This window comes from Lynx rufus, unplaced genomic scaffold (assembly GCF_022079265.1).
Source record: "Lynx rufus isolate CCGP_SWC_20201006 ecotype Redwood Valley unplaced genomic scaffold, mLynRuf1.p SCAF_4, whole genome shotgun sequence".
Lineage (NCBI taxonomy): Eukaryota > Metazoa > Chordata > Mammalia > Carnivora > Felidae > Lynx > Lynx rufus.
This window is the reverse complement of record NW_025814856.1, coordinates 155,352,513-155,378,559: the sequence shown is the minus strand read 5'-3', so window position 1 is coordinate 155,378,559 and position 26,047 is coordinate 155,352,513. Positions and strand designations below refer to the sequence as shown.

Below are 26,047 nucleotides of genomic sequence, written 5' to 3'. Positions count from 1 at the left end.
AAGGATAGGACAAGTGTGGGTTGTTGGAGAGTGAGGAGACGCCTCCCAGGCCTTGGAAGGTCCCCCCTGGAATGTCAACTCCAAGGGCAGGGGTTTTATCTGTTTTGTACATGGCTCATTTCCCAGTGCTTGCAACAGCATTCGGCTCAGTAAATAGTTGCCAAATGAATGACTAGTGAAAGCCATTCCAGGCTAGGAGGCCAAAGAGATTGGCTTGGGTTGGGTAGGAAGGTCGTTAAGAAAAGCCCAGTGATGCTTTGAGAAGGTAGTTAACAGAAAGGAAAATGAGCCAGACATTTACTGCTGTGGTTACTGCATGGAAGGCATCGTGCCTCAGGGGATACAAAGAAACCCAAGGCTCAGACCTCATCCTCCAGGAACTTGACTCCAGCATTCCTGATAACCCAGGTTGTGACAGTCTGAGGACTAGTGAGGACCTGAGACAGTGATGCCGAAGGGGCTTTGGGCAGTGTGTTGGGGGCGTGGGAGGGACTCGGGCGTACCTGAAAGCTGGTGGGTAAATCCTCAAGGTCTCTGCAATCACCATGTCCAGGTAGGGCAGGTGTTCCTGGAGGCTGCAGTAGTCAGGGGCCGGCTGATGGAGGAGTCGTGACAAAGGAAGAAAGTTGTTGAGTTATACCAAGTCACACAGCATTCTGGCTTCTCCATTAGCTTTACAGTCCCGCTCCAACTCAGCAGACTCGGAAGTGGAGACGCCACAAAGTGCAAAGTCAGTTCAATCCAAACTGCACTGGGTTAGCACTGCGCATGTCCTGTTGTACTTGTTTCGTGGTGCTGTATATTACTGGGGACCCGCCGGACCAGTTTGGCACCTGGGGATCTCTGAGTGTCATAGAGACGTTTGGTTGCAACCCAATGACAGCAGCTTCAGCTGCAAGCATTTATTGAGGGAGGATGAGGTGGTGGCCACATATTGTATGCACACAACCTGACTTCCTCCTCCCTGCAAACCTGCGAGACAGCTGTTCTCCCATCTCTTAGAGGAGGAAACTGAGGCTCAGAGAAGTGGCTACATAGATACTAACTGGTACATCATAAAGTTAAAGGATGCATAGTGAAGCCACAAAAAAAGTTCTGATAACAGAAACTAAAGAGCTGTTTTAAATCAGTAAGAAAAGAAACTCATTAGGAAAATGGTCAAAGATATGAACAGGCAAAACATAGAAGAAGAAATACAAGTTGCCCTGATGAAAAATACAAATGAAAACGAGGAGATTCTGTTCTTCACTGATCAGATGAGGAAAGGTTGGGGAAAACTGATTAGATACTAGAGACTAAAGGTGTGGAAAAGCATGACCCAGCAGCCCGTGTTGGGGGGACACCGGTGCCCCTTGGACAGTGCCCACTGGAGTGACACTGTCACCTTCACCCCTGGCCTGGGGAGGAGGGACACATGGGATATGAGCTGGGGAGCAGGATGTGGGTGGGAGGGTTAGGATGGGGTCAGGGAGGCTCATTCGCTGTTCTGCTAGGTTTCCCCAAATTCTCTCTCTCTCCCCACTCCCTACAGAGCCAAACACCTGCTTGGTGGGGGACAGCTTCATTTCTTTCAACCAGGTAGTCCTGATGCGAGAGCAGTCTTCAACTTGGAGATGTGCTTTCTCCTCTCCTCCCCTCCCAGAGCAGTAGAGGGCAGCACCAGGAGGGGGGTGGGCAAATCCATGCTGCAACCCCCAACTTTCCAGGGGTGGGCCCTGAGTGGCCTTGCTCCACCCTCTGGGAGCCATTCCCAGGCCTGCAGCTGGCCACATGGGATCTGAGCCAGTGGTTCTCAGAGAGAGAGCTCCCTGGATTGGCCACGTCAGGGTCACCCTAGAAATGCAGATCCCTGCCTTCCCCCGCCCCCCACCACAGACCAGACCAGAAACGGTGGGGTGGGGCCAATAAGCCATCCGGTGAGGGAGGGACTCCACTGGCGAGAGCAGGTGGGCAGGCCCTGTGTGGGATGTGCTTGGTTTACTTGAGGAAGATAACACCAGGCCAGCTGGCTGGAGCAGAACGGGGACTCAAGGGGACAGAGGGGAGAGTGGTAGGAGATGGGGTCAGGGGCCAGGACACATGGAGTCTTGGAGTCCATGGTAAGTATTTTAGCTAATCTATCACTGAACAGCCGTTCGATATAATGCAGCCATTCAACGATGTCTGTAGTATACTGTGGAGTAAAAAAGTCAAGTTACAGAATATGTGTAGTTTAATGTTTATAAATTTGGACGGCAAAGGAGGGGTTTCCATAGTAGAAAATAATAATGATTGGTTTCCCCAACTCACTCTCCTCCTCATTTCTGGGAACCCTTCCTTCGGAAGGTTACCGCCAGACCCTATGTTTCCACCTCCACAGCAGACCGCCAGGGCCTGCTCAGTGAGCATGTGGCCCTTGAGAAGGCCCTGTGCTTGGAGCTTAACGCTCTTTGGTCGCCATCTGTGATTCTTAATTCTTTTACCTTCGAATTGGGACTTTGGAAGTAGAGTCTGATGGGACAGTGGAGGATGCGCCAGGGCTTGGAGCCTCACTTGTGTGTGGTCCCGCCTCTGGCCACCTCCCCACGACCCATTCTCAGCTGCCTGCTCTCCCGCCCCTGGTGCCTGGGGCCCAGCCTGGCCCCCCTCTCCCTGACGTGCCCTGTAACCACAGTTGCCCTCCTCCCCAGTCCAGGGCCTGGGCTCAGGCACAGAGAGGGTGGGGATGGGGTGCATGTATCCTGAGGCATCTTGAGTGGGCATAGTGGCAGCTGTGCCTGCCCTGGGCTGGCAGCATCATGGTGTGTGTCTCAGGGCTGGCCAGAGGCTGCGAATTGGCTAGGGCCAGCCTCTGCCCGCTTTTGGCCCAGGTACCAAGTGTGTCCTGGCACAGAGGTTTTAAAGATCTTTGAAGAGTCACAGTCTGCTATGGCATTGGGGGTGGACCTGTGGGAAGGAGTGATGCCTGGCTCAAGTTCCCTAGACCCTGTCCGCAGCTGGGTCACATGCAGGGGTCTAGTGGCTAGCAGGATGGGGCAGGACCCCTAAACATGCATGGGGGCCTAAGTCCCCAGCCCATTTGGTATCCCCGTGCCTGATGGAGTGCCCCCTTGGGGGAGCCTGGGGAACCCCTCTTCTTCCTTCTAATCTTTAGTAGTTTGAATTGTGCTTGTTTCTTCTGGCCTGTGAGTCACAAAATACAAATTGTGTAATTTCAGTGATCCTGCATGTGAGTTAAATGCTCTGTGATAATTTACATTTAAAACCGGCATTGCATGATATAAAGATGAATGGTAAGATTCATGCTGGAGGAGAAGAAAAGAGGGAGAGCCTTTGTGTTTACCATTAGTGGCACTTTCCCCTAGTTTTGAACGCGGGGCCCCCTATTTTCACTTTGTATAAAAGAATGACATAGTTGGCCCTGGAGGCCATGGTTGATTGGCCCAAGGGTGGGCCTCAGACCCAAGGGTACAATTCTGGAAATTTGGATCTAGTGCAGACAAAAAGGAGTTTTTCTCCAGCGAGTGGAGGCTGAGCTCAGGTGAGTCATGATCTGCTGGTGACCATGTTCTGCCTTGTGGATGAATAAGCAGAAAATTCCAGTTGGCTGTGAGAAAGAAGAAATGAATTAAATGTGCAGAGGGAAGTAGAGGCAAATGACACAGGAAGAGACCATTTCCTGGTGTCCCCTAGAGTTCCAGTTTCTGTTTGCCACCCTCCGACTAGTCACTAGCCCAGTGGGTGGTGAATCAGTACCCTTACAGCATTTTCTCATTTATAGTCTAAGTTGGCAACAGACAAATTCTGTTATCTGCAACCAAAGGAGACTTATCAACATATGCAGAAAATGTAAAAAACAAACAAAAAAAACCCGAAACCAAACCAAACAAACGAACAAAACACCAAACCAGACCAAACCAAACAAAACAAAAAACTAAAACCCCACGAAAAATGGTGGTACTGTGCACCAGAATACAGAACCATATTACAAAAAGAAAAAGAAACCAGATGTGGAAGCAACGTCCCTAACGGTAGATGGAATTGGTTCCCCAAACAAAATTTATGGTTTAGAAGCTGTCAGCATTTGTCAAAGAAAGAAAACTTTTAAAGGTAGGCTAAGGGAATTTAATGTGATCAAGTCACAGTCTTCATTATTCTTTCTCTGGATGAGCTTTTTACTGTGCTTCCCAGCTTTTGGCTCAAGATACACATGTAAACATCATCTTGGTCCCGCAGTTCTCCGCATGATAGAACGTTAGAAGCAGTGGGCCGACTTTTACTATATAAGGATGCTTGGGCCCTGCCCAGCCAGGGACTCAACTGTTGGTTTGAAGTGGTTCTTTCCAACCCCCGCCGTGGTTGTAATGTGTTGGGGGCTGAGACCACTCACTGCATTAGTCCTTCTGCTATCTACCCCCGTGATCCTTTCTGTGGGAGGAGTGGGCAGATGGGATGGAGGGAGGTTCACGCCTGCACATTTTAATCAAACCCAGGTAAGGTAATGAGGTTCAAATCCCTGTCCCACTGACAGACCAGTCTGCCCATCTGGACCTTTGCCTCGAAGTAGTTCTTTCAGGAAAATCAGGAATAAAGGGGTCCTACACCAATCATACCAGCAGAGGGCAGCAAGTGTATGGCAAATGGGGACTCCCTTGCGAGGCTGGGCCCCTACTCAGAATCACAAATTAAACTCCCAAAAGACTTAGGAATCATGAATCTGAATTTTTCATCATAGAGATGAGAAACAGGAGACCCAGAGAGGAAAACTGCGAGGCTAAACTCACAGCTAGAACTTGGAGTAGAAAACTTACGTCCTTATTCATTCAGCAATCTCTCGATGCACACCTGCTGTCAGGTGCTGAGGATCCAGAAATGATCAAGTCTCTGCTCTTTGGGGAAGCCGACTTCTAAGCGAATCATTATACTGGATGTGGAATGTGCTGTAGGATGGACTTAGGAGGAACGGGAAACAGTTCGGTTTGAGAGTTCATTCATCCACTTATTTATTCGACACTGCTGAGCAGATGTGTGCTATTGGCCAGCCACTGTGCTAGGCACAGGGCACATAACTTTGACACACACTGACCCTTCCCACCCTCTTGGACCTTATAGTCCGTCCTAGAATGCAAACCAATGGTGAGGGTTTCAGAGCCTTGAGCACAAGGCTCTGTGGAAGAACAGAAGGACGCACATCCCAGGCATTTGGAATCAGGGAAGCTAACAGGAGAAAATGAAGCCTAAGCCAAGGTCTTTATGATGGATAAAAAAGCCAGCGAAAAGTGGGTGGGCTTATTTGGATGTGGGTTCGGACAAACCAGTCTAAAAAAAAAAAATTTGTGAGTCCATCACAGGACCTTAAACCATGACTGGATATTTGATATACTTATGAAATTATGGTTTATTTGCTGTTATTTTAATTTGAGAGATGGTGGGGAGGGGAAGAGAGAGAGAATCTTAAGCAGGCTTCACACTCAGCTCAGCATGGAGCTCAGTATGGGGCTCCATCCCATGACCCTGGCTGGGATCATGACCTGAGCCAAAATCACAAGTTGGATGCTCAACCAACTGAGCCACCCAGGCTCACCAGTTCATTTGTTTTTAATGTGATAATGGTATGGTTGTCCTGTTTTAGAAAAGAGTCCTTTTATTTTAGAGGTGTAGAATGAAATATTTACAGATGACATAAGACTTCTGAGACTTTTATTTTTAAAAACCCCAAAAACTGGAATTGGGGGAAGGTGGGGAAATACGTGAAACCAAAATGACCATAGTTGACCTCTTGTTGAGGCTGGGTGATGCGTACATAGTCCCCTCAAGTATTCTAATTTGTATAAAGTTTTCCTTAAAAAAAAAAAAGTTAAAATACTGAATAGAAATTGAAATAACAGTACTGTGGCATAGCCTTTTAGATGCGTTACAGAATTAAAAATGGCTCTGTCAGGCTGGCCAAGTGGGAGAGGTGTGGTTTGGAGCCGGATCTTGTAGGACACTTGGCAGTTTTCTGGGCACAAGAGGCAGAAAGCCGTCCCACGCGGGGCAGCCTTTGGGCTGAGTCAGAAGTGTGGTGGGCGTGGTCGGTGGTGGAGCACTGTCAAGAAATGAACCAGAAATGGTACTTGTGCTCGTTGGGTGCTATGTATTTGTCTTTGGCATCTAGAAAAAAAAAATTACCCAATAAAAAAAAGTTGGGAGGGGGTGGTGTAGAATTCACTTGAAGTGAGAAAGGGAAAGAGAGGGTAGCTTAGTCAAGAGAATGCTTTCCCTTAGAAGCAAAGGCTGGCCAGCCTACCCCAAATGTTTACAATAGCAGCAGCATCCTCGAAGGCAGGAGGCAGGGAGCTCGGAGCTGAGGTTTCTGGCCCAGCCCATCCCATCCCTTGCTGTTGCCCTTGGGTGCTTGTACCCTCTGTGCTGCTCAGGGCTGAGGAGCACCTGGTTGGCCTGGAATGTCGGGAGAACTGAGGGGCATCTGAGCAGAACATCCTCTCATTTTGAACCAAGAAGCACTTTAAGCGTCTTGTGTTTCCAAAAGATAAAGATAAAAAGCCATCCCCCAGGGTTCTTCCTGACTTCGGTTACGCAGGCCATATTACTCAGAACTAGAATCAACCTGTCCTGCCTCCCACCCAGCGAGACTGCTACTGCAGCCTCGCTCCCCGACCTTGGCCATGCCTCGGGGTAGTCACTAGGTCCAGCCAGGGTTTCCGTCCCTGGATCCTGTCCTGGATCCGTCGCCCAGCAGCTGTGGCCTTGGGGCAATTGCCAAGGGCAACATCAGCAGGTCACCTGGTCTGTAAGTTGGGGTCATGCCTGGCTCACAGGGCAGGGTGGAGGAGACTGTGAAGGTGAAAGATCTCTGCATCTTTGGTAATGTACCAAAGGAACAGGTAATTCTTCTGTTCGAACGTTATCTGGAGGCAGGGAGCTCATTTCATCACGAGGCCGTCTGTTGCATGAATTAAATGACTCTATGAGGATGTGTTAAGGAAGAAAGTGATTTTAAAATCCCATGGAACTTATTTCAGCTGGGATTTATTTCATAAAATAAGCCACTGTGCTCTTACAAGTTTGAAAAGAAAAAGAAATGTTAAATATTTTTTTAATATTTGATTTTGGGGAACATTGATTAAATAGTAAATATTTAATTACTAAGTATTGGGAAAAATAGAGATTTAAAAATAAACTGAATCTTTGCCTTGTGGTTTACATTCTCAGTCCAGAGTTCCTTGATTTTCCAGGTTTTTTGATCTGTATGTTGATTTTCAGTGGGCAGTAACTTCTAATTTTACTTCCAAGGTTCTTGGTCTCTTAGTCTTTTACTCTTAGAGCTTAGATCTGTAAACCGATATTTAAATGCAAGGGATAAACCTGATGGTTAAGGGAACGTTCTGGAAAATTTGTGGGTAAATCCTTTTAAATAGGAAATAATACTGCCCTCACCTATTAAGGTCACCTTGTTACAGTCAGATTTTTGTGTGCCATTTTCTTCGAGAGCTAGACACACATACACGTGCGCATACACGCACCCACACGTGCACACATGCACGTCCTGCCCCCACGTCACTCACACCTACACTTACACCACGCACATGGTGTGTGCAGATAGAATGAGAAAAAGCAAGTAAAAATGTCACTGCTTTCAAAAAGATTTTTCCTGGAGAGCCAGGGACCTCATAGAAAAATTAACGTTTTCTTATTTTGTGAAAGGAAATAGAAGTGGGGGCAGCTTCAATTTTGTCCTTCCCGAGGACTAACAAGGGCAGCATCGGATGGCACTAGTGAGTGCCCACGCATATGTCACCGGACGTGGTGTTATATAAAGTGGGCTAAATTCTGCCAGCCTTTGCCCTCTAGAAGCAGGGAGCTCGAAATCCCTTAAGACTGGACATGCTAGCATGGGGACAGCCAGGGGCTGTACAGCCATATGAAGAATAAAGATTTCCATTCACTCTCATTCCCTGGGGAACATACGATAATAGTATGAAACCAAACTGCGGAAAATGTAGCAACCTTCGCTTTGCCCTTTTGACCACCAGCCCAGGAGAAAAGCCCCTTCCCCCTGCGCCCGGTCCCCAAGATGCAGGCGAGGCCTGAGTGGGGATCTGGGCTCCTCACTGACCAGTTCTCTAAACAGAGGCTCTGACTTCCTGGCTTTGAGATTCCATAGATGGGCCCATGTGAGCTGTTCCAGGCTTGGGGCGAAAAGCAGTGGGGGATGGAGGGATAGGGTGGGCTATGAGGTGGGCGGGGCATCTTTCTATCAACATCACTGCTTTGCCTAGCCAATGCCCAGAAAGCCCTACATGCTAACTTAAAGAATTTGGCAGATTTAGATGCAGACATGCATCCATGCCTTAGAAAAGGTAATTAGGAGAGTGTGTATGTCTATTTATATCCACTTTAAAAGGAAAGAGAACCCATCTCACATAAACCCCTGGATTATTCTAGGTGCTCCTGTACTCTGAGGCCAGGCCATTAAGGGATTAGGTGACAAGATTGTAATGAAAGAACACAAACCCGCCTGTGTGTGTGCTCACACACACACACACACACACACACACACACACACACCAGAGTGCCAGCCCTTACCACCGAAGGCCCTGGGTTGAGCCTTATCAATATCCCTGACTTTCCATAAGAATTCCTGTCTTCGGAGATCTAAGATAATAATAGCACTCTGCCCCCCTGCAGTATTTTACTGGGTACAGTAGGATTTTTACATCAGTTCTGTCATTTGGTCCTCACAACTGCACTGTGAGGTAGGTAGGGCAGTTTTTGCTGCCTATTTTATAGGTAAAAAAAAAAAAAAAAAAAACAGATTCAGAGAGGTTAGTGGCTTAACCAAGGTCACACAGCTAGTAAATGGCAGAGTCAGAACTAAATCCAGATCTTCAAATTCCAAGACTTGTCCGTCATGCTGTACTGCATAGACCTCCCTCCCTCTCCCCTCCTCCCATCCTCCCTCTTTCCCTTCCTTCCTCCCTCTCTTCCTTTCCTATTTTTAAAATATTTTATTTATTTATTTATTTATTTATTTATTACTAATTTATTGTCAGGTTAGCTAACATACAGTGTATACAGTGTAGTCTTGGCTTCGGGAGTAAATTCCCATGATTCATTGCTTACATACAACACCTAGCGCTCAGCCCAACAAGCACCCTCCTCAATGCCTATCACCCATTTTCCCCTCTTCCTTTCCTTTTGTACATTTTATGGAGGAATCACATGCATACGGAAAAAAATATAGCACAACCTAAAGCACAGAGCTCGGTGAATTTTCACAGGGCGAGCGCACCCGCGTAACCATGCCTGATCAAGCCCCCAGATATTGCCAGCACTCTGAGGTGCCCCCGTGACCCTGTCCAATCACAGTCCCCTCAAGGGCAGCTGCCATCCTGACTTGTAACACGAGCGATTACTTTTGCCTTTTAAAAAATCTGTGTATAAACAGAATATGCCGTCTGTGGGCTTTTGCCCAGGCCTGCCTGTGTGTGTGCGGGGCCAGATGTTGGAGACTCAGCCATGGTGTGGCGTGGAGCCGAAGTGTGTCCGCTCGAGTGATTGGGTGGTGCTCCCCCGGCAACTCATCCTTTCCACCGTGAGTGGACGTTTGAGTCGTCCCAGTTTGGGGCCATCATGAATAAAGCTGAACATTCTTGTATATATATATTTTTAAAGTTTATTTGGAGAGAGAGAGAGAGAGAGTGTGCAAGCAGGGGAGGGACAGCGAGAGAGGGAGGGAGAGAGAGAGTCCCAAGCAGACTCCGTGCCGTCAGCACAGAGCCCGATGCGGGGCTCAGACCCACGAACCGTGAGATCAAGAAATCAAGAGTCGGATGCTTAACTGACTGAGCCACCCAGGCACCCCTTGTATATGTTTTTTTGGTGGACATACATACACATTTCTGTTGGCTCTGTACTTAGGAGTGGCTTTGCTGGGTCATAAGGGAATTGGTTGTACCTCAAATTTTAAGTGAATCAGTTGGAAAACAGGTCATTGACATACATTCCAGTTCCTTCTGTTTAATTTCACTATGGGTTTGACCCTCTTCCCTCTGCCGCCAGATTCCAACTCGCTGAAACCCAACCACTATCTCTATTCCAGGAAAGGGTTGAGAGGAAAAAGTAGTGTATTATTTGGGAGCAGAGTTATTTATCCCTCTAGTGGGCGTGTAGGGAAAAGGAGAGGTAGAGACAAATAAGACACATCTCTAATCACCTGATTTTAAAGAACTGTCCCAGTTACCAGACATAAGGACTCATAAGCATAAAACACACTCCCAAATCAACTAGATTCGAGTCTTTGGATTATCTGTTGTTATGTAATATTTAGGATTCTGTTCTCTCCATTAACAACCAAGTGGTATATGATGTTTAAAGAGATAAGCCCCTAAGTAAGTGACGGTTAAATCGCCCAGCTCACTTTCTCTGCACCAGGGAGAGAGTGTTTTGTATTTAATTTGCAGACCGATGCTTTTTGTTCACTCTGTCCCCACATAGATAGTATGTCTAGGACATGGGTGTCACATGCCTTTAGCAGAGTGTGGGGGCAGGGGGAGAGAGAGACAAGACACAGTCCTATACATTCAACTCACTATGTACTTGGGAAACTGTTTACTTGTTCCTTCAAAGATTTATTATTATGGTAATAGGGAGCCACTGAAGGTTTGATGAGTAGAAGTGACACACTGAAAATGACTATAACTCTGACAGATGATGTATAGGAGGACAGTAGGAAGAGCTGGTCAACAAGACAACAAGGAGACTGTTGTAATAGCCTGGGCAAAAGTGAGGGTCTCTGACGACAGAGCAGTGGTCAGAGTGGGCAGGGGGTTGAAAGAGAAGCAGTGCAAGCAGTGACTCCCCATCTTGGCTGCTCCCCACTGAGCCCGGAGCCCTACCTCGAAATGTTCAGGTTTAGTTGGTCTGGACTGGTGTGCAGGAATTAGTAGTGTTCTAAACGGTCCCTGGAAAACTCTCACGTGCAGCTGATACAGAGTCATCGTAAGGAAGGAAGACTAGTCCAGGGAGGTGAGTCTTCGGATGTAAGGGGGCAGGGAGGGAAGTGATGAAAGCGATCCCGAGGTTTCATTCCTGGGGGCGCCGAAAGATGGACGGAGGACCAGTCTGGGTGGGCTGCCTCCTCCAGGGGAGCTCAGCTCTGGCAGGCTTGTGTTGGGGAAGATGGTGTCCCGCTCAGCTGCACAGAGGGGGATGAGTCCCCGGGATGGGGGTTGGAAGAAAAGCAGGCCACCAAGGACTGAACTGTAGGGCTTTCCAGGGAAAGGAGGCTGAGGGGCTGGAAAGGAAGAGACTGGATAGTCTCGGGTCTCCTGGACACAGCCATGGAGATAAAGGACAAGGAATGGCCTTTGCATCAGTCAACTGAATGGGGGAGGGGTGGGCCAGCATCAGCAGGGTTAACAGATGAGCGGGTGGAGAGGGGATGGAGCGACGGGGAGTGAGCTGGGGCCGGCATGCCACTTCCAGGGGCACACTCCAAGAATTCGGGGGACCTGGGCAAACTAAGGGGGAGAAATGAGAGCATTGCCACACGACTGAGCAGCAGACATGTGACAAAGGAAAAGTACGTGCTGCTCCTCTCATTAGTGGGGCAGACCCAGGACGATGGTATAAGGCGTGGGGAGAACAGTTTTGATGCAATATAGGGAAGGATTTTCAGATGACTAGAACTTCATGAAATAGACAAGCCCCATGCACACTGGAGATTTTCAAAAGCTGTCACTGAGCATCTGAAGAGGTTGCTGGAGGATATTCATGGATCCCTCATTGAAAGGAGGTAGACATGTGTGACCTCATGGTAACTTCCACATCTAGGATGGTCTGAAGCGTCATGACTAACCCCCCCCCCCCAAATGGCACCACATCTACCCAGGGACAGCCTGTGACACTAGCAGATCCTGGGTCACCTGCTGGCTGAAGAAATGTCACGTGAAGGTGGAGAGTGATGAACTTGCCTTATTTACCCCCCACCTCCACCCCCAGCACCACCCCCCTCCCCATCCCTCATTCCTGTGTGCGTGTTGATAATTCAGTCTAAAAGTCAGAGCCCAGGTCAGGTGCTGTTTGGGGAAATGGTAAACAAAGATAAGAGCTTTAAGCACTGGAATTTATTTTTTATCCACTCTGCCTAAAAGCAACTGCATGTTAAATTTAGAAGGCTGGCTTCCAGACCCCTCCCCACCCTCCTGTTTCCTGCCTCCTCTTTACCGCCCATGCTCACAACGCGGTCTTGCTGACCATAGAATAGGAAATGTGTTTGGAAAGCCCAGGAGTCTTTAGAGGCTGCCTGCCTGGATGTTTCTAGAAATGTATCATCTCTGGGCCTGGGAGAGAGGGCCATTTCCTCCGATAGCTGGCTCTGCCCACCATCCCAGCAGCAACCGTCTCTACCCAAATATTTACCCACACGTCCTCTAGGCAGGGCCGTGGTACATCGGCCTCACGCTGTCGGTAGGTGAGATGCTCCCCAGGGAAGTAGCCGCATTTTCAGCAAGACCCCTTACAATTTATTTACAAAGGTCTCCCTCACGCCTGGGAATCTATAATTGAACAGCTCTCTTTTCTATGTAGGTTAAATCCCTTTGCAACCAACTCCAAGAACCTGTAGAAATCCTTTTGTTGGCCTGGAATTCTGTTGTACTGAATATTGTTGGAAATAAATGAGCCATTGTCTGGACTGAGAATTTTCTGGTTAGATAGAGATCTCCACTGTGATGCGATTTATTGTGGCAGGATTTTTTTTTTTCCAGCTCATTTTAAATTCCCTATTGCCTGCTCAGTCCATTTTCCCATCTCAGGATATAAGTGGGGAGGGCTAGGCTGAAGCTAAAAAAAAAAAAAAAAAAAGGAAAGAAAAAAAGAAAAAAGTCTCCTTTGCCCAAGAATGCTGTCCAGAGGCCTAAATGGAGTCTGGGACCAGATTTTAGCGAGGAAAGTGTAGTACATCTACTCACTGGCTTAGGAGAAAGGAGTCACAGGAACTGGCAGCCGGCACATGAGTAGGAGATTAGTTACAGGATGATAAAGAGCCTCAGAGCCTCAGAAGGTCCATGAGTTCAACCCCCTGGGGCCCCACTGCACAGATGAGGACCCACAGCTCAGAGAGGTGGGGTGGCTTGTCTCTGCCTGTGCTCACACAGGCTCATTTACTGCTCTTAAAAAAAAAATTCCACTAACCCAGCTAAGCTTTAAAATATATTCAGCCCTACTTATGAGTACGTTTTTGAAGTTAAAATAAAAAAAAAAAAAAACGTAAGGAGCAATTCACTGTTTTTCTCTTTTATAATCAACTCTTGAGATTTTGCATTTCACGGTTGACAGACAGAATTGTAAGTGGAAAAGCAGAGATGTGGAATTCAACAGATCTGACTGGAGGACAGTGGGCAAGTTATCAAGCCTCACCAAGATTCAGTTTGCTCATCTGTGAAATGGGGACAAATCACATTTCAAAGGGTGGTAGTGAGGATTCCTCAGAGAGTGCCAATTGGGATTTTCTTAAGAAGCTCTGTTTGCAATTCTGCTTTGGGGCATGAGGTGAGGAGTGCATGTATCAGATTTGCTTATTTCTAGAAGTGCTGGTCAGGGACCGGTGAGTCCATGGTAGCCTCAGGCATGGGGTCTTCTCAGGAGGGATGGAAACGACTGTGCCAGTGAGAATTAAGAATTCACTGGGGCTTGGGGCACCTGGGTGGCTCAGTTGGTTAAGTGTCTGACTCTTGGTTTCGGCTCCGGTCACGATCTCAAGGTCTGTGAGTTCAAGCCCCACATCAGGCTCTGTGCTGACAGTGTGGAGCCTGCTTGGGATTCTCTCTCTCCCTCTCTCTCTGCCCCTCCTCTGCTCGCTCTCTCTCAAAAATAAATAAATAAACTTAAAAAACATAAAAAAAAAAAAAGAATTCAGTGGGGCTGCCTTGGAGGAGATGCTGGCGAGAGGCCCCCACTCCTGTAATCAGAAGAGGGAGGAAGATGCTAGAAGATAAGCCCTGGAAGACATCGCAGAGGCTCTTGGAGACCTGCCTCAACTCTTCCCTAAACAAAGAGCCTTGCAGAACGCCTCCTGTCACCTTGGAAGATTCCGCTTTGCCCTGGAGGAGGTGGACGTTCCCAGAGTTTGGGTGGCTTGCCCGGGGCCCCATGGCCAGACATTGGGAGAGCTGGCCTTTAGTCAGAGCCTGTCTCCAGGGCTGCCTCGTACCCTCCATGATGGCTGTCTTGTCACCTCTGTCACCAGACACAGTTTTAGCCCTTGCCGATTTTCTGCAGCTGGTGGCTTTTCGTGAAAAGGATTCCTTGTCAAGAGTGGCCTCTGCAGTGGCAAGGCTAAGTAAACATGGGCCCCCGAGTAACAGCTAACATGAGCCGCCCTGACAGTGGTGGGCCCAAGGACACCAAAAAGCATCCCTCCCTCCCCTTGCTGCCGGAGGACTGGGTTTGAATACATGGGGATGAGGTTTTGGGGGGAAAACCTTTTTTTTTTTTTTTTTTTTTTGTAATTAAATTTGGGGGTGGGAGGAGACTCGCTAAATCAGACAGCATGTTCCTCAGAGGCTTGATAGCAATTTCTGTTCAGAGGAGCTGAGACGCTGAATTCCTACCTCAGCCTCTGGTCTGCTGGGTCGGGGCTGGAGCCTCAGGGGAAGGGGGGCTGCTGAGGTCCAGAGGGAAGGCTGGGCCAGCCGGCCTGCGGGTGGGCCTCCCGGGCGTCTCTGGAATGGCCTGGCAGATGCTTCCTTCATACCACGTTACAGGAGGTGGAGGGCTCACCTCCCTGGCGTGGGCGTCCGGAGAGATGATGGTCACTCCCTGCCATCCTTCTCATGCCCAAGTGTGGGGAGAGAGGGTCCCAGGGAGACTCCTATCTCTCATGGAATGGAGGAGGGTCTCATGGAATGAGAGGCTGAGTGCTCCCAGCCCAGGCTGCCCATTCATCCCCCCATCTGCTGAGCAAGCTGGGCCTGTGGGCCCCCGAGGCAGCCAGCGAAGGCTTTAGTTAGGGGCATCGCTCTCGAGCAAGCAGCTGCTCCTGCGGACAGAGCTTCCAGAGCATGAGCCCTCGGGGACATCAGCCCGGTCCCCACTCGGGGAAGTTTTGTTACCCGTTTTTGTTGTCATTGTTGCTGTTTATCTGATACTGGGCTGTTCCTCTAATGTAGGACGGAACCCCAAAAAAGGTGACTGTGGCCACGTGAGGGGACATTACTGCTCCCTCCCTTCCCCTCTGTGAAAAAAGATTCTGTTTATGTTTTCCTATCTTTACGCTTTTATTTGATGTATTTATTTATTTTAAAGATCTTTCCGGGGCGCCTGGGTGGCGCAGTCGGTTAAGCGTCCGACTTCAGCCAGGTCACGATCTCACGGTCCGTGAGTTCGAGCCCCACGTCAGGCTCTGGGCTGATGGCTCAGAGCCTGGAGCCTGTTTCCCATTCTGTGTCTCCCTCTCTCTCTGCCCCTCCCCCGTTCATGCTCTGTCTCTCTCTGTCCCAAAAATAAATAAACGTTGGAAAAAAAAAAAAACTTTAAAAAAAAAAAAAAAAGATCTTTCCAATAAGAAGAATTTCATCTGTCCTCCAAGGGTCCCCTTAGCAACCAACCTCTGGGGGCTCCCCTGATGTTTGCAGACCACCTGGTCCAGACCACTGTTGTACCGGGAGTGTGTCCCCCACGCCTGCTGTGTGCCCCTGGGTGGGTGGGGGCCCTGGGGGGGGGAGGAGCCCTGTGGACCCCCGCTGAGGCTCACAGGGAGGGGAGCACAGAATGGGGACATGGAGGGGGCCCTGTGGGGGCCACCCAGTCTGCTCAGGGCAGGGATTGGGGGGCATCGGAAACACTTCCCGGAGAAGGGGAGGCTTATGCCGAAGCAATTTTCAAAAAGCATTTGTGCTCTTTCACACAGAAACAATAAAAGCACTTAAACAAGGTTTTGGAGCAGAATTGAACCGAGTTCCTTCACAGGCGCATCGTTTATTGCCGTTTTATTGGAGTGCGTGCTCTCTGCAGTTTATGCCTCTCTGCTTCACGCCAACCACGTGGCAGCCCATGTATCGTGGAGGTGGCACGTGTTAATTACGGCAATTTGTTTTCGCCGTGGATCTTCAGGAATCGTTTGTCTCTTTTGTCTTCTGCGTCTGCTGCTCCCTATCAGGGCCAGGTGTGGGGTGCCTGTCCCCCGCGTTGCAGTGAGGCTTCTTCAAGGGACTTGACCTTCAGGTGGGGGCAGACTGGGGTCTCTGAGGTGCCATAGGTGACAGTGTCACATCAGGAGGCCCCGGGCAGGGGCCGGTGGGCTGAGGGATTTTTGCAGGACGGTAGCTCCAGGCAGCCTGGGGTCAAGTCCACGGCCATGGGCCAGGGAGGGTTGCAGGTGTGGACCTGGAGGGAAGCTGGGTACTTGGGGACAGAGAAGTGGCCTTAAGGAGGTGGGTGTGGCTGAGCTGGGCCAGGCCCATTTGCCGGGCCATGTTTCCTACCCATCATAGGGTGACAGCAGATGGCCTCCAGGAACTCAAAGGGCAAGGACCTTGCTGCTCTACAGGGTCCTGGACAGGAGGCCCAGGAGTCAGGACCAGAGGTGGTGGGGTGACCGCCCAGCAGACATAAGGAGGACATGCGGCTCACATCCTGCCACACAAGACACAGATCTGAGAAGTTAGCTCTCGAACTGCTGTGTTTGCCAGGAGCACAGACTGCTGGCGGCTTTCCTGCCCGTAGTGCTGGCCCCGCAGTATGGCTGTGACAGAAGAGTGGGGTGCTGGACCAAGGACACCCCATTGCCCCTCAGCTGCCACCTTTGTGATGACCTCCGTGTCTCCCCTCCGGGCCAAGCCTCTGAGTGAGGGGCCTGGAAGCCAGCTCCAGGTGATGTTGGGACAAGGGTGGGGACAGGAGAAAGAAAGCCTGGCCTGGGGCAGGGCAGGGGTGGGAGCAGAGAGCGGAACCAACAGTGTTTTTATAAGAAGGGAATGCTCGCAGCTACACTGAGTATTCATTGGCCAAGTCCTGGAGGACAGGCACAGGGCGAGTTTCGCGTGTATCATTTTATTGAGTTTCTGTTTTACAGATGAGAAAACCGAGGCTCAGAAGGGTTTGTGCACAAGGTCAGCAGGCAGAGAGAGGGTGCAGCCTGGCAGAAATAATGCTGTGTGAGTGAGAAGCCCTGTCTGCCCTCCGAAGGCTGACAGGGCCAAGCCAAGGAAAGCAAGGAAGGAGGATTTTTTTCTCTTCCCTGTTCGAGAAGGACACATAAGGGTGTGCTCATGCTCTGCTCCATTACCGCGGCAGAGGGGCGGCCTGGGGACGATTGAAGGCTTCATAAGATAGCACGTAAACTGAGGCAGGAGCACATAGTTGGGCTGGAGGGACGGGAGCGTTCGGGAAGAGGGAGCCCCTGCGGTGGCTGGGGGAGGACAGGACTCTGTGAGTCCGGAGTGTCCGCGAACCCCGGCCAGGCAGGTGGGGAGTGTGCAGTGGCTTCTCCCAGCTGAAGTGCGAAAAGCCCTTGCAGAGACCTCTTGGGTCCTCCTGGGTGCCTGGCAGAGTGCCTGGGCTGGTGAGGGCCCTCGTCCCAGATGGGCAGCGATGTGGGGCTGCTCCTTGGGAAAGGAGAGGGAGCCTCAGGGAATTCTACAGTGCTTGCTTTTGATGTGGTAGCTGTGGAGAGTTTCTGCCTTGTCCTGTTCCTGAGCCTTGGACCTGTAACCCCCATGAGCACCTGGGGAGCTCACTGGCCGGTGAGGAGGCCCCTGCTCTGTGCGATAGTGTCCTGTCAAACTGGGGGGGGGGGGGGGGCGGGGCTCAGGGCTCCTAGCTCAGGTCGCCTACCCCTCTTCTCTCTCTGACCCTAGCTGGCTCCGAGCTTCTTCACAAAGAGCAGTTGCTCCAAGACTGTCCCTGGGTCAGTGTGGGGCCACCCCTGAGGGTCCTGGCCAGACTGATACATATATTTGCAGAGTTTCCTGAAGATCGCACAATTCCCAGCTGTTCTTGATTTTTTCCTAAGGGAAGGGCACAAGGAAACGGTCTTAAATGGCAGCAGGAGGAGGGCCCCTGTGGGATCTTCTCAAGGTTCATTAACCCCACAATGAGTCACCACCTTCCAAAGAAACCGTTCTGATGTCTTGCTCCCTTTGGCCCAGACCGTAGGATGCTGTGATCTTTCCCCAGTAATCTAAGAAAAGAGTCTTTTCCAAAAGCTCAGACTAATGGTGGGTAGGGTTGGATTTCTGGTAGGGGAGTTGAATTTTGTAAAACTGCAAATCTGTCTGATGAGAAAACACCATTTGTTGTGACAGAGCCCTTAACCCCCTGAGCTCATGGAGGTCCCATGAGGTCTTCTAGGTCTTCTAGGCCAAGGCAAGGCTGGCCTGGGCAGTCTGTTCTGGTTTTTGGGACCCCCCCAGATCACTTAGCTTGCCAGTGTGGTGTTTTTTAAATGTTTATTTACTTAGAGAGAGAGAGAGAGAGAGCGCAAGCACAATGGGGGAGGGGTAGAGAGAGGGGGGGACAGAGGATCTGAAGTGGGTTCTGCACTGTCAGCACAGAGCCCGATGTAGGGCTCGAACCCACGAACCATGAGATTGTGTCCTGAGCCGAAGTTGGACGCTTAACCGATTGAGCCACCCAGGTGCCCCACCAATGTGGTTTTTTTAAGGTAAATTAAAAATAGGGCAACAGTCATATGCATTTAGAGCAAAAACGTCTGGAATTCACTTCGGAAAGCTCTTCGTGTTCCTGTGCGTTACCTTTCTTTCTGATGAGTGCTCTTAGTGGAAGTATCATGTTGTAATCAAAATTGTGCTTTCTGTAGCTAACTGTTTTAGGCTCAGAGGCCCTGAAAACTGATTTATGAGGAGTGAAGCTAGGAAACACGGGGTGAGACTTCACACGTATGTAGCCAAGGAAGGAGGGGGTCCTGAACATTCCCACAAGAATACTGGCCAGTCGAGCTGGAAACAGTACAGTACAGTCGAACGGAAAAGCCGCATGCGGCCTCTGTCCCCTGTCGTCAGACTGTCGGTCAGTCTTGGCCAGAGTACGTTTCCTCTGCCCCAGCCCATTTCGGCCTCACTTGGGGTGTGAGAACTTGAAACTGCAGTCCCTGTTGAGGAATGGAAGTGAGACTCCCGTTCTGGGGTCCCCCTGGCCTCTGGGCTCTGCCGTGGAAAGAGCAGGGAAGAGCAGTTTCCTCTTGCGTTTTGATTCATGCTGGTTCTCAAGTTCAGCTGCACCCTGGAGTCACCTGTAACACCCTACAGGAAATGGGGCCTGAGGGTTGAGTCTCAGCTGTATCTTTAAGTTCCCAGGGCATTGCTTAAGCCCATGGCTTACAGAACGTTATATAAAGTCTAGCTCTGTGCACACAGCCTGGGGAATTCTTTCAGGGTCTTCCCCCTCTTTCCACATCAAGCTTCCACCTTGGGAGCCAGTATCGTGCCTTGGGTAGAAGCCCACAGGAGTCACATCGCCCACATCGGAATTTGCGTCTCGCTGCTTCTCGGCTGTGTGACTGTGGTCAGCTTCACTGTCAGCCTCAGTTTCTCACCCAGTAAGATGGAGATGATACAAATACACCTCGCGTAGTCGGCAAAAAGCCTGTTTGCAGACGGCACTTACCAATGCCTGGCACACAGTAAGCGCTTGGTGAGTGCTCCCTGCTGCTTCAGCTGAGGAGCCCTGTGTGTCCCTCCCCCGCCCACATCCATCCTGGTGTCTTGAGCCCTAGGTTCCTCCCCTGTGGCCGGCCTGTTTAGATTGACCACTCTCCTCTGGCAGGTCTGACCTTCTCTCTGACTTGGTTTCTCCCTGAAGATGCTCCTAGAATGCCCGCTTGGCTTCTCACACCTCGCCCGAAGACTAGGCCCCGCCACGACACCATGCTTGGAACGGGCTCTTGGGTGCCGCCCCAATGCAGGATCTCTGTTCTCAGACCCCCAGTTGTCTGGCACATGACAGGAAAGGAGATGGGGTTGATGAGGTGAGGTGGGATCAGAGCCTATAACAGATCCATTCCCTCATTCCTTAGGGCCCCCGGGATTCCCATGGGCTTTGGAGCTACCATAGTGAGTCCCTCTCTTTGGAGCCTCCAGTCGGGCCAGTGTGGGGAGAGAGACGAATCGCATACACATAAAACCACAACAGAGCTAAGTGTTTTGAAGAAAAGATTTGAAGAGGGTGAAGTATGAAGTTGTTTACCATGCTTTGGAACGCTTGAAGGGGTTAATTTTTGGGGGGAAATCAAAGGAAGTACCTTTTCTATCCAGTGTATTTTTTTTTTAATTTTTAAAATGTTTTTATTTATTTTTGAGACAGAGAGAGACAGAACATGAGCAGGGGAGAGGCAGAAAGAGAGAGGGAGACACAGAATCCAAAGCAGGCTCCAGTCTCTGAGCTGTCAGCACAGAGCCTGACGTGGGGCTCGAACTCACAGACCGTGAGATCATGACCTGAGCCGAAGTCGGAAGCTCAACCGACTGAGCCACCCAGGCACCCCTCTATCCAGTGTATTTGAAACTTGTAGGACTTATTACTCTACGGAGTTGCAATAATTGAGATACATTTTGACAAATTCAGGGAAGGTAACTGGAGAACGGGTTATCAATGGCCGCCCCCTGTCCCTGTCACTGGAAACAACCATCATGGAAGCAGCTACTGTGCTCTCCTCTGCACCATCTGCTCGCACCCTGGGTCAGCCTGCTACTCCGGCCGTGTCACCCTCTAGAGGTACACAGGCTGGAGGGAGACTAGGGTGGGCAAGGGACTTGAAAGTGTGCCACATGGAGAAAATTTGCAGAAGCCTGAGGTGGGCAGTCTTTTAAAGGGTCATTTGGGCCCAGAGTTTGAAGCTATAGATGGAAACTATAGGGAAATGGATTTGTGGATTAATGGTCTGGTCCAGCTGTTTGAAACATGGAAGAGGTGAGCCCTTCATTCCTGGAGTGACCAGTGGATGATGGGTCCCGAGCAGGTGCCCAGGAGAGGGCATTCGGGATCAACCAGCAATGTCTGAGATCCTTCCAAGTCCTCGGGTCTTGGTAATTCTACCATTGTTTTGTTGGTCTCTGGCAGAAAATAGTGTTCTGGGGAAATAGGATGTGAAAAGAGGAACTCTGTTGGAAGGGAAGGAGGGCAGGAAAAGTTCCAGGCTGAAAGGGAGGGGCAGCAAGGGACCCCAGAGGGGCAGTGAGGGATGTGGGAGTGGCAGCAGAGGGGCTGCTGGCTGAGGGGCACAGATGCACGTGCTGAGACCCTGGTGGATCAGAGGCACATGAAGGGACACGTGTCTCCTTAAGGCTTCTGAGATGACATCTGTACAATGGGAGTGACAGGAAGCATCGAAACAACAGCAAAATAGAAACAAATGCTTCTGGGGCGCATAGGCACAGGACTGCACGCTAAGTGCTTTACACGTGTCACCTCATCTAATCAGCCCCAACCGAATGGAGCCAATAGGTTTATTATCCCCTTTAACAGGAAACTGAGGTTTACGGTCATGTGGCTGGTTCAGGGGTTCAACCTGGCTTTGAGGCAGGGAATCCAGCCTGGAGCCTGTGTCTAAGCCATCCGCCCAGCTCCATTCAGGGTGGAGGAAGATAAACTGGGGAAAGGGAGCTGCAAATTGCTGTCTGTGAGTCTTGCTACGAGCGTCTTGCTTCGTGCATCCCCGAGGAAGGTGGGTTGTGGCTCCCTGTGCCCAGCCCTGAGGAAGCCAAAGGCAAGATTATTCTGCGGGGTGGAGGGAGAGCGCCAAGTTAACTTCTCCGTGTGAACGGACTGACTGCTGAGCTGGCACCAGAAGGAGCTGTGCATTTGGATTCTGCAAGCCAGGATGGACTCTTTTAGGGCCACGATAGGAGACACGGGAAAGGTGCTCTGGGGACCACGCGTCGCTTTGGACTTTGTCATCACAGCTAGGAAAAAAGTACACGTGGAGTGGATGGTCACAGAGAAGATCTAGAGGATAGTAAACTGAATGATTGTAAGATTCCAGAAAGTCCTGAATGTGGTTTGGAAATCTAGACTTAGTATGTGAGAAAATATACAGCCTCCATGGATATCTCTTGGATTGATGTCTTTTTTTTTCCTGCCAGCGTATTCCTGCCGGAAGTATTCCTGCCAGATGTTTGCGGACATCTCAGCACACTTCCATGTGCTGATGGCAGAGCATAGGAGTTAGAGCAAAAAGACTTGAGCTCTTCAAGTCTGTGTTTGCTGTGTGACCCTGAGAAACACACTTAGCCTCTCTGAACCTATGTTTTCTCAACTCCGAAAGGGACTATTAGAGGGAACAAATGGTAACAAGTAATAGTTACTATTCTTATGTTTTTCTCACATCTCTGGCAGTGCCTGTCTCCAGGGGAGAGTACATGGAACTGTAAAGATCTTCTGAGGCACCAAAATAGTGAGACAGGGTTGGGCGCAGAGGGGAAGTGAGATGCTGCCGCTCAAAGGGTAAGCGCCAAGATGAATTAGTTTGAATGTTTTTAGAAGTCGAGTGGATGTCATAAGCAATGCTATAATCAGTTTAGATCAGCAATGATATAAATCTTGGGAATTTTAGAAGAATCTGAAGTAATAACAAAGTGGTTTAGGAATAGTGTAATTAGGTAAAATGAAACAAAAAAGTGGATCCTAGAATGTGTGTTATAAGTTGGAGATAGGGAAAGGACACTAGAAAGTATGGTAGAATGAAACCAGAAACACAGGCTTGGGAGCTGAGAGACCTCAATTTCATTCCTAGTTTAGCCACAAATTAGTGAAATGGACTAGGAAAGTCTCTTAACTGATCTGACACATTTCCTCATTTGTAGAGTGGATTAAAAAAAAAAACAACTCCTTATTCACTTTCCTGAGTTATAACCCTCTAACCCAGTGTTTTTCAGAATGTGGGCTATGAACCCTTAGGGAATTGTGAATTCAATTTAGGGGATTAAGAGCAGCATTTTAAAAAAGGAAATAGAATGGAATAGAACATAGAGTATATCACACCTAGAAGACTACATATTGTTTCACAAAACGTTTGTTTAATTACGTGGGTATGTCTGTACTCGGTTGACTTATAAATATATTTCTTACGATGTGTTGTGGTCAACAAGTTTGAAAACCATCGCTCTAACACTCCCAGGGCTGCCCCAGGAAAACTTAGGTATGCTGCCTAGCTTAGTTTCTCCCTTTGCATTTGTACGATCTGATCCCTCTGACTCTGCGTAACGATCCCAAGAGCCCTACCATAGGCAATACCTGCTCCCCTCCCTGTGACCATAGAGCCAGTAGGGGATAAGGTATTTATGAAGTCAGAATAGAGTTGCCAGATTTATCAAATAAAAATAGAAGCCTTCAGCAAACTATGAATTTCAGCTATGCAATGAATCATTTTTTAGTATAACCATGTCCCAAATATTGCACGAGACATACTTAGACTACAAAATGATTCTGCGTTTATCAGAAATTAATTTTTTTTAATGTTTGTTTTTGAGAGGGAGGGACACAGCATGAGCAGGGAAGGGGCAGAGAGAGAGCGGAAGACACAGAATTCAAGGTTCTGAGCTGTCAGCACAGAGCCCAACGCGGGGCTTGAACCCATGAACCGTGAGATCGTGACGTGAGCTGAAATCAGACACTCAACCGACTGAGCTACCCAGGCGCACCCCTTTTTTGTAAATTTTTTTTCCAGAAATACCTAAATTTAACTAGCCCCCTGTGTTTTATCTGGCAACCCTAAATAAGTAATAAATAAAGAGCAAACAGGAGGGAAAGTTTCCAAAGATTATGACTTTTAAGTGCCCAAACTACAAAACTTTGTGCTTTAATATGATCATAAATTAACAGCTGTATTATATTATGCAAATTTATGTTAAGTTATTCACTATCTGTCATCACGCTCCAATAAAAATTGTATATATGACATTTAGAAAAAAATGGTATCTTCTGATAAGAGTTTTGTGCTGCATTTTGGTGGTGCTGGTTGCCTTTGGCTTGCCTGAATGCTGCAGTCACAGACAAGCGGAGTCTTTGTGAGTGACTCACTGAATTACTTATGGTCTGTCTAGATCCATGAGAACAATCCCGGTGAGTGACCAGGGGCCGCTTTCCCTCCATTTTCATTCTTTCCCGAAGGAGTGCAGGTTGGCGGGGAAATAACGGGAGAGAACCCCCCCTGCCCACCCCCGTCTTTCATCTAGAAGTTGGCAGTTTCCCACCAGTAAACACTGTGCAGCATGAAGGTTAGCCTGACTGGACAAGCAGGAAGGGAGATTATTTGGTTTTTAATCTCTGTACCCTCACATTTCTTGGTGATTAAACCCAAAGGGAAGAAAGCAATTTCTGCTGTTCCCTGTCTGTAGCGTAGCTATAGAAATGCCCACCAGTTGACTAATTTAACATTCAGAGTATAATAGATAATGTCTTATCTTCAGGCTGATTTGCTTAAGTTTTTCCCTGATGACTGTCACCCACTTGGAGGCTACTGGTATGCCACCAGTATTTTTTTTTTTTTTTAGCTTTTATAATTTTTTTTTTAATTGTGGAATACTGTCTGTGGAAGAAATGCCGGTGTCTGTTCTGGAGGGGTGGGAGGGGTAATGTCTTGACGTCTTGCTAAGGGCACATTACATCCCCAGAGCCGAAGCTTAGAGGACAGGGAGCAGATGGCCTTGAGGAATCTTTGAAGAATGCCAGGCTGGGCTTAGACGACAGGCTGTTGGCAGCAGGAATTACCGGGAGGAAGGCAGGTGAGGCCTGTACAGTGAAGAAGAGACTCTTTGTTCACCCAGAAGAGAAAACACAGAGTCTTTCGTGCTGGGAGCTGTATGGCACTCGCTCTCTGACCACAGCTGCAGACTTTCCCTGCTCCAAAGACAGAGCGTAGGGTCAAGGGCACACGGGCTAAGCTCGGAGTCAGGCACAGGTGACAGGCATAGGCCTGGAGTCAGGAAACCACACCAAAACCTCGTGATCTCGGGTGGTCTCCCAAAGCCCCCTGCCTCAGTTTCCTCACCTGTAGAATAAAGGGATTCGATTGAATGGTCTCTAAGTTTCTTTCAACTTTAGCTTTCATTCATTCACTTATTCATTCATTTACCTAAGCACTGAGCACCTATCATGTGCCCGGATGTGACAACAGACAGGTGTAGTCACAGGGCCAACAGCCGAGCTTGTCTAGGGGTCAGCAAGCAGAAGCATGTCACCCTGCCTAAGGACACAGGGAAGGACACAGGGAAGGAGGGAGAGCATGGGGAGGAGGGGATATGAAATTATTTTTCTTCTAAGGTTGCTGACTTCAGACTTTCTGAAAATGGCTAAGGAAGACAAATCCCTAGGGGAAAGTTTGTTGCTTTCTTGGTCACTGGCTTTCCCAGCTGAGAAGGCAGAAGTCTCTAATGATTCGACTTGGACAACTAGGAGGTGGTCCTTTCTGGAAATGACTATCCAAGATGGAGTACTGGCAGGGATGGATTAAACTGATGGACCAAACTTCACCTAACTCGCACGGAAGTGAATGAACTAATCAGAAAAAAACGTGTGTTGCAGCTCCAAAGGCTTTCAAGTTTGATAGAGGAAATCCGGGTTGGAGGCATAGGTGGTATTTTCATCCCTTCCTCCAGTTGTAGGAAAGAAAATCAAGTGTGGACATTTAATGGGATAGTGTTTAGATGCCAGCAATGGACAGGATTTGTTTTGCTGGATTGTGGCCTGTCTCACCAGAAATCTCACAGAGCCCGAGAAGGGTATTTGTCAGGATACCCACAGACCTTACTAAGTGGGCTTTAAGTTAAATTTTGAGGGTCAGGGAGAAAAATGCTACTAGATACAATGATAAATGACAGGTTTGACATCTAAATTATTCCCAAGGAAGAAACTGTCTGTCTGAAACCCAAGAAACACAATGACTAGAGGGATTATGATGTGGATTTTATGTAGAAAAAAAATTTTTTTTACGTGGAAATATTGATAGAATTTCCTTTTAAGACACCCGAGGGCAGATGAGGAGAATGTAAATTTATCAAACGTTAAGTAAAAAGAAACTATAGACTTCTTGGCTTAGGTTTTTTTT

At 48.9% G+C, this 26,047-nt stretch overlaps 1 protein-coding gene across 3 annotated transcripts in view; it reads right to left on the bottom strand.

The window, feature by feature from the left end:
- The window catches only part of TBXAS1 (thromboxane A synthase 1), a 156,259-nt gene that overhangs the window by 7,733 nt on the left and 122,479 nt on the right, over positions 1–26,047 (bottom strand). For all 3 annotated transcript variants that reach the window (XM_047096857.1, XM_047096859.1, XM_047096858.1), the window contains one exon: positions 504–595. In XM_047096857.1, the coding sequence (XP_046952813.1) occupies positions 504–595 (92 nt within the window). The remainder of the gene's footprint in view (positions 1–503; positions 596–26,047) is intronic.